This window comes from Tupaia chinensis, unplaced genomic scaffold, assembly GCF_000334495.1.
Source record: "Tupaia chinensis unplaced genomic scaffold, TupChi_1.0 Scaffold000146_1, whole genome shotgun sequence".
NCBI lineage: Eukaryota > Metazoa > Chordata > Mammalia > Scandentia > Tupaiidae > Tupaia > Tupaia belangeri.
In genome coordinates this window covers 12401753-12413761 of record NW_006159616.1, presented here as the reverse complement: position 1 = coordinate 12413761, position 12009 = coordinate 12401753, and the positions used below count along the sequence as shown (strand labels likewise).

The 12009-nt window shown below is 45.0% G+C and overlaps 2 protein-coding genes across 2 annotated transcripts in view; one reads left to right on the top strand and one right to left on the bottom strand.

The window, feature by feature from the left end:
• MTOR (mechanistic target of rapamycin kinase) overlaps window positions 1–12009 on the bottom strand; it is a 163881-nt gene that overhangs the window by 85723 nt on the left and 66149 nt on the right. The window lies entirely within an intron of this gene.
• On the top strand, window positions 35–7701 carry ANGPTL7 (angiopoietin like 7). The gene is made up of 5 exons (XM_006145331.3): window positions 35–1058; window positions 4668–4768; window positions 5334–5528; window positions 6183–6381; window positions 6619–7701. The coding sequence occupies exons 1-5, from the start codon at window positions 689–691 to the stop codon at window positions 6786–6788; spliced, it is 1035 nt and encodes a 344-aa protein (XP_006145393.1). The 5' UTR covers window positions 35–688; the 3' UTR covers window positions 6789–7701.

Below are 12009 nucleotides of genomic sequence, written 5' to 3'. Positions count from 1 at the left end.
ATGTCGAAATATACCAGATCCCCATATAAACAGCATGTATTTCATTAACAGGCCTCTCTGGGTAAGTAGAGATTCTTAGTCCCAACCTTTTTTTTGCCTACCTTGTCCTCACCCCATGGTTATATAACCTTTAGAATGGAATTTAGAAATTCCTCTGACCCTGCCCTGCTTGTGGATAGAGCTGAGCCAGTGGCTGGCAGGGTCATAATCTAATATGTGAAACTGGAAACACACAAACTCACAGTCCTCTTGTCTCAGCCCAGAGACTGTGCAGGCAAAATAAGAAGAATTGCCCCTGTTTCCCTCCTCCCCTCCTCTGGCTAAGTTTACGCTGACTTCACCCAACAGGCACCTGACCCTCCCAGATGAGCTGGGAGGGGCTAAAGCCCCATGCACAGCCACGGTGGGGGTGGAGGTGCAGGCAGCACACAATATTTAAGATGCTGGCTTTTTAGAGTGTTCAGGCTTGGGAAGAAAACTTCAGGATACCCATTAAGCTTCACTTTCAGAAACTCAAGTTTTGAGAAAAGCTAAGCAAGAACAAGAGAAAAAAAGAAAGTGACTAAGTGGTGAGACCATCTAGAGTGAAAGTGTAAGTTCCTAGTTCGCTGCAGCTTTGCATAACTCAGCTGGGCATATCCAGATATTTCCCCAAAGGAAGACCCTTCCTGACGCAGGCCCACGAAAGATGCTGAAAAAGAATCTCTCGGCTGTCACTTGGCTCTGCATTTTCATCGTGGCCTTTGTCAGCCACCCCGTGTGGCTGCAGAAGCCCCCTAAGCGCAAGACCCCTGCACAGCTCAAAGTGGCTGCCTGCTGTGAGGAGGTGAAGGAACTCAAGGCCCACATGGCCAACCTGAGCAGTCTGGTGAGCGAACTGAGCAAGAAGCAGGAGAAGGACTGGGTCAGCGTGGTCATGCAGGTGATGGAGCTGGAGAGCAACACCAAACGTATGGAGTCGCGGCTCACAGACGCTGAGAGCAAGTACTCTGAAATGAACAACCAGATTGACATTATGCAGCTGCAGGCAGCGCAGACTGTCACGCAGACCTCGGCAGGTAAGCAGGACACAGCCTCGTGCTATTCACCACCTCCCCGGTCAAACAGCAGTGTCTCGCCGTCTATAGTGCTGCTAGAACCTGGGCATCAGAACGACCACTGGGGCTTCTCTGTGGTATGCTTTCCCTTTAGTAAAGGCTTTTGGATTACTTCTGATTTCTAATGTTCTGTTCGTGTACCCAGTATGTTCACAGGTCTCTTTTATTGACATGTTTCAGTACATTAGGAAGGCATGAATTACTATCTGAGAGTACATGGTTTGCCCACTGTTACAAAGCAAGGTTTAGAAGCAGGATTCAAAGTCTTCCTGGTTGGTACAGCTATGTCGTTTCCTCACCAAGAGCTGACGGGCTGTACACACTATCCAAAGAACAAGAATGACCCTCAAACTGTTAAGATCTGTTGCTCTGGAAGTAACGTTTTACTGAAAACAGTCCTCTGGTGTCCCATAGATTTAGTAGAAATGGGCATTAATGGATTCCTGCATTCTCCCTCTGCAAACCCAACCTTTCTCACTAGCTCCGAATTAAGTGTAGAAACACTGCTTTTAGCCTTCTGAAGAATTCCTTTGTGCTCAGGAAAGGAAAGGTATTTTAATCTGATAATTCTATTTTTTCCCATGGTCTCAAACACCATTCTCTGGGAACCAGCAGTTACCGAAATGGCTATGTCGCTGGACTCCCACGTAGTCGACCGCGGTTTGTGTCCCGGACCCAGTGGCTTAAAACTCACACCGGGCGCGTGTGCGTGCATGCCCAAGATCCCGAGAGGAGAATGGAGGAGAAGGGACTGTGGCGTGACCATCCCCCCTGGGGGGGTGATTTCTCGCTTTCTGTCTCTATGTCTCTCTCTGTCTGGCGAGCGCACGCGCCCTATAGTGAAAATCTCTCCAAAAACAAAAACAAACAAACAAAAAAAACACCATTCTCCCAAATAATACAAGAGATAAAAGGCAACACTGACATATGATATTCTTTTTTTCCTTTCTCCCCCTTTTTTTCATGCCAGAGGGTGTATGTGCACATGCACCATGGAGGGGGGTGGGGAGGACATCGTCAATGGAACTGGCTATGCCCAACATGTTTTTCAAGCTGCTGTAGCTAGAATGTGAACCCTGGTCGACCCTGTGGGATCCAGCCTCCTCTGTGCAGTGCTCTCACTATTATACTATGGGAACAACCCCATAAACAGATTTTTAATAGGCCGAAAAGAAGATACATTTAATATTTTCTTTTCCAAAATAACTTTCAGTTCCTGGTTAGCTTGGCTCATATGGGCCAATGTAAATTTATTGTTTAGAGATAAATTTTGGTTCTGAAATTATCAGTTAAGTATTAGTTATAAGAAGCATAGCCTATAGACATGTCTTTCTTGCTGACATAAAAACTGTTGGTCACATTATAAACCAGGCCAAAAACAAAGACATATTCTTTTCATGAGTAATCCACTGGATACCCTCAATTCAAATGATGTGAGCGCTTTAACATTTAAGATGAAAAATTCTGTCACTTAAACCAACACGTATAAATCACTTTCTAAGCATGGACTTCACGACCTTCAGTTTGGGATCAGAAAGGTATTCTCAGGCCATTTTCCAGACAAGTGAGCCCTGATTTGGTTTATGAGATGAAACTAGACATGTGGAAAGTCAGGCCAGTCAGAGGAATCTGACTGTGCCACTTCCTGCTCCAAACTAGAGAATTTCTCACCACCCGGCAGGGAGTTTCCTGGGGTTCAAAAGCAGCTCTTCTGGGGACCAGCATATGGTATAATGGTTACGTTGCTGGACTCCCATGTAGTCAACTGCAGTTTGAGTCCTGGACCTGGTGGCTTATAACTCACGCCAGGTGCGTGTGTGTGCGTGCTCAAGATCCCGAGAGGAGAATGGAGGAGAAGGGATTGCAGCGTGGCCATCCCCCTCTGGGGGGTGGTGGCAGTGATTTCTCACTTTCTGTCTCTCTGTGTCTCTCCAGTGAGTGCACATGCCCTATAACCAAAAAACCTCTCTTAAAAAAAAAAAAAAGGCAGCTCTTACTCTTCTTGCCCAGGACAACATTCTTTACTTTTCTTCTCGATGACCAGATGCTGAGTCACCTTTGTATAAGTATGCAGCTCCTTGGAGAAAGCACTAAGTTCATGCTTTCAACCGGTAACATGAAACAAAGAACTCTGATTGCGACAGCAAGCATACCCCATTACCCCTGCCCCAACATGCTCTTCAAGGGAACTGGGCATCTGGAACAGCTTCCATGGTGGCAGTGTAACCAAGTGCCATCTTCTTGCTCTAAGGTCTCAGCGCAGTCATCAAAAACAAGAACCTCAAGACACAGATGGCAGGAAGCACTTCCTAGATAGTAAGAGCATGGCTCTCTGAATCCTATCAATAAGCTGTCCCTTCCACAGTGCTCTTTGATATTTAAAATAGAGAGGCAAACCTGGCATATGGTAGTAGCCCCAAGGTCTACCAAGGAGACATTTAAAATAGTCACAGAAAAAAATCACCTGTCTGATGCTTTCATTTCCTTATTTATTTATTTATTTATTTATTTGGAGAGGTTTTTGCCATAGGGTGCGTGCGCGCACCAGACAGAGAAAGATAGGTAGAAAGTGAGAAATCACCCCCCAGGGGGGATGGCCACGCCACAATCCCTTCTCCTCCATTCTCCTCTCAGAATCTTGGGCACACATACACACACGCCCGGCGTGAGTTTTAAGCCACTGGGTCCGAGACACAAACCGCGGTCGACTACATGGGAGTCCAGCGACATAGCCATTATGCTAACTGCTGGTCCCACTCATTTCCTTATTTTAACAAACCTTCTGGTGGGGGGGAAGGTCTTAAAGGGTTCGTCAGGGTGCTTTTCTTTTCATCTGAGGACCTAGCATTGTTAGATTGAGGGAGCAAAGAGGAGACTGCAAATTCTACATTCCTTACTTAGGGTCCCAGTTGGTAGTGGCCATCACTGCTGGGGAAAACAAACCAAGAAACAACATCAAAACCAGACCCTGTGAGATACTCATGACTTATCTTGTAAGAGAGGTGGCTGTCCAAGAAGTCTGAATTTATTCCATAGAAGTGTCTTACGTGGCCCTCACACACTGTAACATTTCTAGAATTCACTGTCTAGTACTGCAGCAGGATCACTGATTTCAGAGTTCACCCGAACCACCTGTTTATTCTGTTGATGTTATCCAGGTGAAGGGCTTCTCCACCTCTCTACCCTATAGCTAGTGAAGCCAAAACACACTTCCTCTTATTTTGATGCCCACCTTTCCTAAACACTGATATTGCGTGGTATCCATAGATTTACAGTGGAAATGAAGTCTCTGCTTTCAAACATCCAATTCGGATGTAGCACAAATGCCTTGTTTTGCTTTGTTTTAATTGCCAGAGGACACATGTACTGGCCAGAGAGGTACAGAGAGACAGAAAGGAAGAGGGAGAGAGCACCCCCAATGGGGCATGGTCCAGCTACAATCCCTTCTCCATCCTTTTGGGATTTTGGGCACACACGCACATGGCACCTGGTGTGTTTTGTGTTAACAGGAATCCGTGCTTACCCTAGAGCCTGAGTCAGGAAGCTCACTGTGGTCTGCTCCTTTTGTAGATGCGATCTATGACTGCTCATCCCTCTACCAGAAGAACTACCGCATCTCTGGGGTATACAAGCTACCCTCTGACGACTTCCTGGGCAGCCCTGAGCTGGAGGTGAGGTCACTGTAGCCTGGTACCTATGGTCTACCATCTGTCCTCCACCTGCTCGAAGGGATGGTGATAACAGGGCTACCCCTAGTCCAAAGGAAGGGAAACTCAAAAGAGATGCTCAAAAGTAAACACTCACTTATGTGCCGCCCTCCCCAAATCCAGGCACGTTTGTCCCCTTTAAGTCTAGTTATTGACCAGATACTAAACCTTCTAACATAGATTAGGTCATTTTTATAACCATAGTTAGTTTAAGTCTCTTGGCATGTCCTAGAACAGCTAATATCTGGGGAGGAGAGAGGGATCATAAAGGATACATATCAGAAGTACCTGGACTTTTCCCTTCAAGCTACATACGCACCCAGTCCAGGCCCCACTGTGGATCATTCTTGCTCAGCATACCATCACCCTGCCCTAGCTCACTACCACCGGGGCAACACGGTGAGCCAGAATGCACAGGGGTGCATGCACCTGCTGGTTCTGCAAGGATAGGAAAAAGACTGGGAAGCACTCCTTCATGCTCCTGCTGCCTGCCCATGTGCCCTTGATCAGAGCACCCTCTCTGTTCCAGGTATTCTGTGACATGGAGACTCTAGGCGGAGGCTGGACCATCATCCAGAGACGAAAGAGTGGCCTTGTCTCTTTCTACCGAGACTGGAAGCAGTACAAGCAGGGCTTTGGCAGCATCCGTGGGGACTTCTGGCTAGGGAATGAACACATCCACCGCCTTACCCAACAGCCTACCCGGCTCCGTGTAGAGATGGAGGTAAGTGTGAGGCCTGAAGCCACAACCACCCACACTGCTGTGCACTTCCTGGGGCATCATTTCTATCTTGGTTGACTACAGATCTGTATATTCATAAGATGTTTTCCTAAACGCTGCAGTACACTTACTGAGGAATAGGTATTTCCCTATTTTTCAAAAAAATGGAATTTCAGGTGGCACAGGAACAAATCAGACCCAGGCCAGAGCAGAATAAACCCAACAATCGGCTGGACTGAAACACCACTATCTTTGTTCTGGTCTGGGGAAGGAGGTCTTTTACGTGTAAACCTCACTGATGCTGGTTGGTGACTCTCAGTGAAGACCTTAAAGCACTCATTGTGTCCTTTTCTGCTCTGAGTGGGATTCAGGAAAAACACGTTATCTATACTTCATAGACAGGGGAGTGAAGGAATATAGGAAGAAAGACTAATCCAGGCACACAGTGAATCAGGAGAGAACTTTGATCAAGGACCCTTATTTTCTGATTTCCAGGTTAGTGTGGTAAACAAGCAGTAAATGAGTAATAAAGTTTTACTAGATCCACAGCTATGAAAACAGGTTTGCTGTGGGGGCTGGAGAGAGAGAAGAGGTATGGGGATAGCATGCAATGAAGCCCTGCTGTAGTTTCTCTAAGGCTCCACCCCTCCCTGACAGGACTGGGAGGGCAACGCGTTCCATGCTGAATATAGCCACTTTGTTCTGGGCAATGAACTGAACAGCTATCGCCTCTACCTGGGGAACTTCAGTGGCAGCGTGAGCAATGACGCCCTCTACTATCATAACAACACAGCCTTCAGCACCAAGGATAAGGACAATGACAACTGCTTGGACCAATGTGCAGAGCTCCGCAAAGGTGAGATCTGGGGGGACAGGAAGAAGTTCAGGTATTATAAGCCCATAAACCCACTTACGGAGAAAGGCTCAATGTCTAACTTCACAGTTGCTATTCTGGCTCTGGTATCCTTTGTGACACTGGCTCTAACTGTTTACCTACTGTTCATATAACACTGCGAAATCCCTGAGGTCTAGCTGCTTACCTAGAGGGCAGAACATACTCAGCCTACTGGCACTCATCTGTTTCTTGTGTCAGGTGGATACTGGTACAACTGCTGCACAGATTCCAACCTCAATGGGGTCTACTACCGCCTGGGTGAGCACAGAAACCACTTGGATGGCATAACCTGGTATGGCTGGCATGGCTCCACCTACTCTCTCAAACGGGTGGAGATGAAGATCCGTCCAGAAGACTTCAAGTCCTAAAAAGAGGCTGCTGTGGAATAGGCTATAGAGGTGAAGACAAACAGAGACTGGCAAGGACAGAGAAGGATAGGAAAAGAATGCAGAAAGGGTAGGAATGGGAAATGGCCGATAATAGCTAATGGGGGAGCAAGTCCTTGAGAAGCTCAATAAAATCACATGTTCCAAGGCTGTTTCAGCAAATAGGATGAAGTATTTAACCAAATGGCCCTGCCATACACTTCTCAGGGGCAGGACTGAGGGGGCTGTCTCTGCCTGTGATCCCCTGATACAGCAGCAACTTGTCTTTTCCACATTGATTTTTCTATGAAAAAACAGTAATTGAGAGATTGCTTTACCCATTTTTCTCTAAGGCTTAAGTTACACAAGAAAAAAACATATTATCTCAAGTCTTAAAGGAGAGGCCTGAAGAAAGGAGTGAAAGAGGATGGAAGAGAAGAATTTCTATTTTAAATCCAACAAAAGATCTTCAATTTACATTAAAACACACATACACATAAATTGTTCAGCTGGAGGTAAGCTGACCCAGGCTGGACTTGCTTGGAGGGAACACCAGGGCACTGGGCCTTGCAATCAGACTCTTAGTACCTTCCCTGCTTGTCTCCAGCATGGTACAGCACCACAAGGCAGGAAGTGGGTCTGCAGGTGACAGGGAGTTCCAGCTGGAGGTGGGTATGGTCCCTCATGGACACCTGCACAAAAATGCCTTAAATATTCCATACAGATATACCTATTTTTATTTACTTCACAAGAAATGGGCTCAAAGAGCTTCCTTTTTTATCTCGTCTATAAAAAAATGGATGAAAAAATGAAGATAGATGGAGCTCTGGGTAATAACTTATGCTCTATGTAAGCATCTTGCTTTGTAAAAATAAAATATTGTAGTTTGTGTTTTAAACATTCAAAGTTTCTTTTCTATCACAATAAACACTTAAAACTTGAGTATTTTCTTTTTTAATTCTTACTATTACCACTTAGAGCACTGTAAAAAGCTAAGTAAAATCAGGGTAAGCAGTGAGAAATAGGCTGCTTGTTTTGATTTAGCAAAACTGACGGAGTGGAAAGCCAAAAAAGAAAAGGCAAGACAAAAAGGCAGTGGCCCTGGGACACGGTCAGAAGCTGGGTCACCTAACTCACACTGTGGAGGCCACTGCCACCGCCCAGCTTCAAAATACTTTGCAAACAAACACTCCTACTTCCATTTAAAACATATGGAAAGGAAAAAATATCTTTAACCATGAGTGTGAAGTAATTTTAGCCTTTAGGAAGTCAATTTCCTTTCCAAAAAGAATCATCCTCCTATACCAGTCAATGTAAGGTAAGCATCATACTGACCTGATATTTTCTATTGCACTTACAACCCTCTGATTGTTGGGAGCCTACTTCACCCAAAACACATGCATGCCTCAGAGATTTCTAAAGAAATAAAATGAGTGGAAATGAACTACACCTGAATAGGGCTTCCCATGGGACACTAGAACAGAAACTTCCTCAGCCAGGCAGGAAAGCTGTGATGTTCGGCTGCACACTGCTTAGGAAAGAGAATAAAAAGACCAGGGCTTGGACCAGCTGGTGATGTAGCAGTCAAGGAAGCAGGACCTCCCATGGCCGACTGCATGGTCCAAGTCCCAGACCTGGCATTTTGAAAAATACACTGGGTGGGTGTGTGTGGGCCTAAAATCCCCAAAGGAGGGAGAGATGGAGGAGAAGGGATTGCAGTGTTACCATCCCCTCCAGAGGATACTTTCTCTCTGTCTCTCTCTGGTACAGCACCACAAGGCAGGAAGTGGGTCTGCAGGTGACAGGGAGTTCCAGCTGGAGGTGGGTATGGTCCCTCATGGACACCTGCACAAAAATGCCTTAAATATTCCATACAGATATACCTATTTTTATTTACTTCACAAGAAATGGGCTCAAAGAGCTTCCTTTTTTATCTCGTCTATAAAAAAATGGATGAAAAAATGAAGATAGATGGAGCTCTGGGTAATAACTTATGCTCTATGTAAGCATCTTGCTTTGTAAAAATAAAATATTGTAGTTTGTGTTTTAAACATTCAAAGTTTCTTTTCTATCACAATAAACACTTAAAACTTGAGTATTTTCTTTTTTAATTCTTACTATTACCACTTAGAGCACTGTAAAAAGCTAAGTAAAATCAGGGTAAGCAGTGAGAAATAGGCTGCTTGTTTTGATTTAGCAAAACTGACGGAGTGGAAAGCCAAAAAAGAAAAGGCAAGACAAAAAGGCAGTGGCCCTGGGACACGGTCAGAAGCTGGGTCACCTAACTCACACTGTGGAGGCCACTGCCACCGCCCAGCTTCAAAATACTTTGCAAACAAACACTCCTACTTCCATTTAAAACATATGGAAAGGAAAAAATATCTTTAACCATGAGTGTGAAGTAATTTTAGCCTTTAGGAAGTCAATTTCCTTTCCAAAAAGAATCATCCTCCTATACCAGTCAATGTAAGGTAAGCATCATACTGACCTGATATTTTCTATTGCACTTACAACCCTCTGATTGTTGGGAGCCTACTTCACCCAAAACACATGCATGCCTCAGAGATTTCTAAAGAAATAAAATGAGTGGAAATGAACTACACCTGAATAGGGCTTCCCATGGGACACTAGAACAGAAACTTCCTCAGCCAGGCAGGAAAGCTGTGATGTTCGGCTGCACACTGCTTAGGAAAGAGAATAAAAAGACCAGGGCTTGGACCAGCTGGTGATGTAGCAGTCAAGGAAGCAGGACCTCCCATGGCCGACTGCATGGTCCAAGTCCCAGACCTGGCATTTTGAAAAATACACTGGGTGGGTGTGTGTGGGCCTAAAATCCCCAAAGGAGGGAGAGATGGAGGAGAAGGGATTGCAGTGTTACCATCCCCTCCAGAGGATACTTTCTCTCTGTCTCTCTCTGGTGAGTGCACATACCTTCTGGCAATAAAAAAAGAAAAGAAAAAGGGGCTCAAAAGAAGTGGAAAGAGCAAAACGACTACTGTAGAGAAGCTTCTAATAATAACAGAGTAGCTGCCATTTCTTATATAGCCCCAGCTAATGAAACCCTGAGGCTTTTTAAAAAAATTTGCATTTACTTAGTGAGAGAGCACGGAAGTGCACAACCTCAATAAGGTCCTGACGCTGTGATCCATCCCAGCTTTAACTGGTTCCTGAGAATGAGTGTACTCAGGAAGGTCTCTAGGTGAACCTGAAACCATTCCATGTGGGTCAGCCTTACAAAGCGTCATGTACCACTGCACCACTCTCTGGGTCCTCTGAGGCTTTTAATAAGGGGTGGCATGTGCCAAAGAACGCACAGGATGTCCGCGGCCGCTTCACATCTGCAGTGGTATGGATTCTGACAGTACCTACATCACGAAGCACCTGTTCATAAATACTGAGGATTCAGAGGTGAGAACATAGCACTATCTCTGACTTGAAAGAAGACAGAATCATAACTACTAGAGACCAAAAGGAGAGCTCAGTGTTGTTCTCCTTTTGATGGTTAATATTTTGTCTGACTAGATCTTTTCAAGATATGTGAGAGGGTCAGCCCCATGGTGTAGCAGTAAAACACTACTCAAGACAAGTCAAATCCCATGTGGCAACAGGGGTTTGCCTGAAACACACCAGGCATGGACATCAGTGCTAAGACCCTTAAGGCTAGAGGACTGGAGGAAGGGGATCCTGGTGTAACTAGACACTGAGGAGGGCACTCTCTCTTTGTTATTCTTGCATACACTATATCATGAATAAGGAAAAAAAATTTTAAAAAAAGAAGGGGCTAGCAGGTGGCATAATGGTTACTGCACTGGATTCCCACATGTCTGATCGCAGTTTGAGTACTGGGCCTGGCAGCTTAAAACTCACGCCGGGCATGTGTGCATGTGTCCAAAACTCAGAGAGTGAAGGAGAAGGGATTGCCGTGTGACCATCCCCGCCCCCAGGGGGTGATTTCTTGCTTTCTGTCTCTCTGTGTCTCTCCATGAGCACACGTGCCCTGTAACAACAACAGCAACAAAAAACTCTGGGAGACCAGCAGATGGCGTGATCGTTAAGGTGCTGAACACTCCCACATGGCCGACCATGGTTTGAGTCCCAGACCTGGTGGCTTACATTCTCACTTTTACTCCCTCTCTATCTGGTCAAATAAAACTAAAGAAATGAATAAATAAAATTAAATAATTTTTAAAAAAACTCTCAAAAAAAAAAAAAAGAAAAAGAAAAGGTTGATGCGAGACAGAGGTAAAAAAGAGAATAGTGCCATACAGAAATGGACACATTTGAGAACATCTACCTAGTAAGTACTGGGCCCCATTTTTATTTTTAATTTTGTAGATGTCTCGATCAGAAACATTTTTTAAAAGGGGCTTACATGTCAGAGGCTAGGCACTGAAAACATGCAGCTTTGATCATACCCCTTTTTCTACTTCTAGAGAGGAAGAAAGGCCAGGCCGGACTGTATCTGATGCTGTGTGCAAGCCTCGGCTGTGTCATGTGTGAATCCTAGTAACTGAGCAGCCACATAGCTCTCTGTGCCCCTGAGAAACAATTGTACTACTGATGCATGAGAGCTTCGAGAAGATGAGAGTAGTTTATACCCTGTCAGAGTTAGCCTGGTTTGGGCATCACACATGGGATTTAATTTGTCCTAGAGCAGACAGGTAAAAAGACAAAAGATAGCAAAGCAGACTAAAACAGGATGAGCACAATGTTAGCAGAAAATAGCTTCTTAAAACAAAAACAGAAAATAAGAAATAGCTACACAAACATGTTTTTGTGTAGGGTTACTCTATTTCAAAAAGAAATGTTTTTTTTTTGAGAGTTTTTTTTTTTTTTTTTTGCTATAGGAATGTGTTTACCAGAGAGACAAAGAGAAAGAAAACAAGAAATCACCCCCAAGAGGGACTGGCCACGCTATAATCCCTTGTCCTTCATTCTCCTCTGAGGATTTTGGACATGCAAGCACACACACCTGGAGTGAGTTTTAAGCTGCCAGGTCTTGGTCCCTCAAAAAGAATTTAAAGCAGTTGACACAAACATATTACAGTAAGTCCTTAAAAAGTAAACAAATATGGGAACCAGCAGTTAGCGTAATGGCTATGTTGCTGGACTCCCACGTAGTCGACCACGGTTCGCATCCTGGACCCGGTGGGTTAAAACTCACGCCGGGCGCATGTGCGTGTGTGCCCAAGATCCCGAGAGGAGAATGGAGGAGAAGGGATTG

Coding starts and splice junctions, on each gene's coding strand:
- ANGPTL7 (XM_006145331.3), top strand. CDS start 689: ATGCTGAAAAAGAATCTCTCGGCTGTCACTTGGCTCTGCATTTTCATC. Junction 1,059..4,667: donor TGTCACGCAGACCTCGGCAG/GTAAGCAGGACA, acceptor CTCCTTTTGTAG/ATGCGATCTATGACTGCTCA. Junction 6,382..6,618: donor ATGTGCAGAGCTCCGCAAAG/GTGAGATCTGGG, acceptor TTCTTGTGTCAG/GTGGATACTGGTACAACTGC.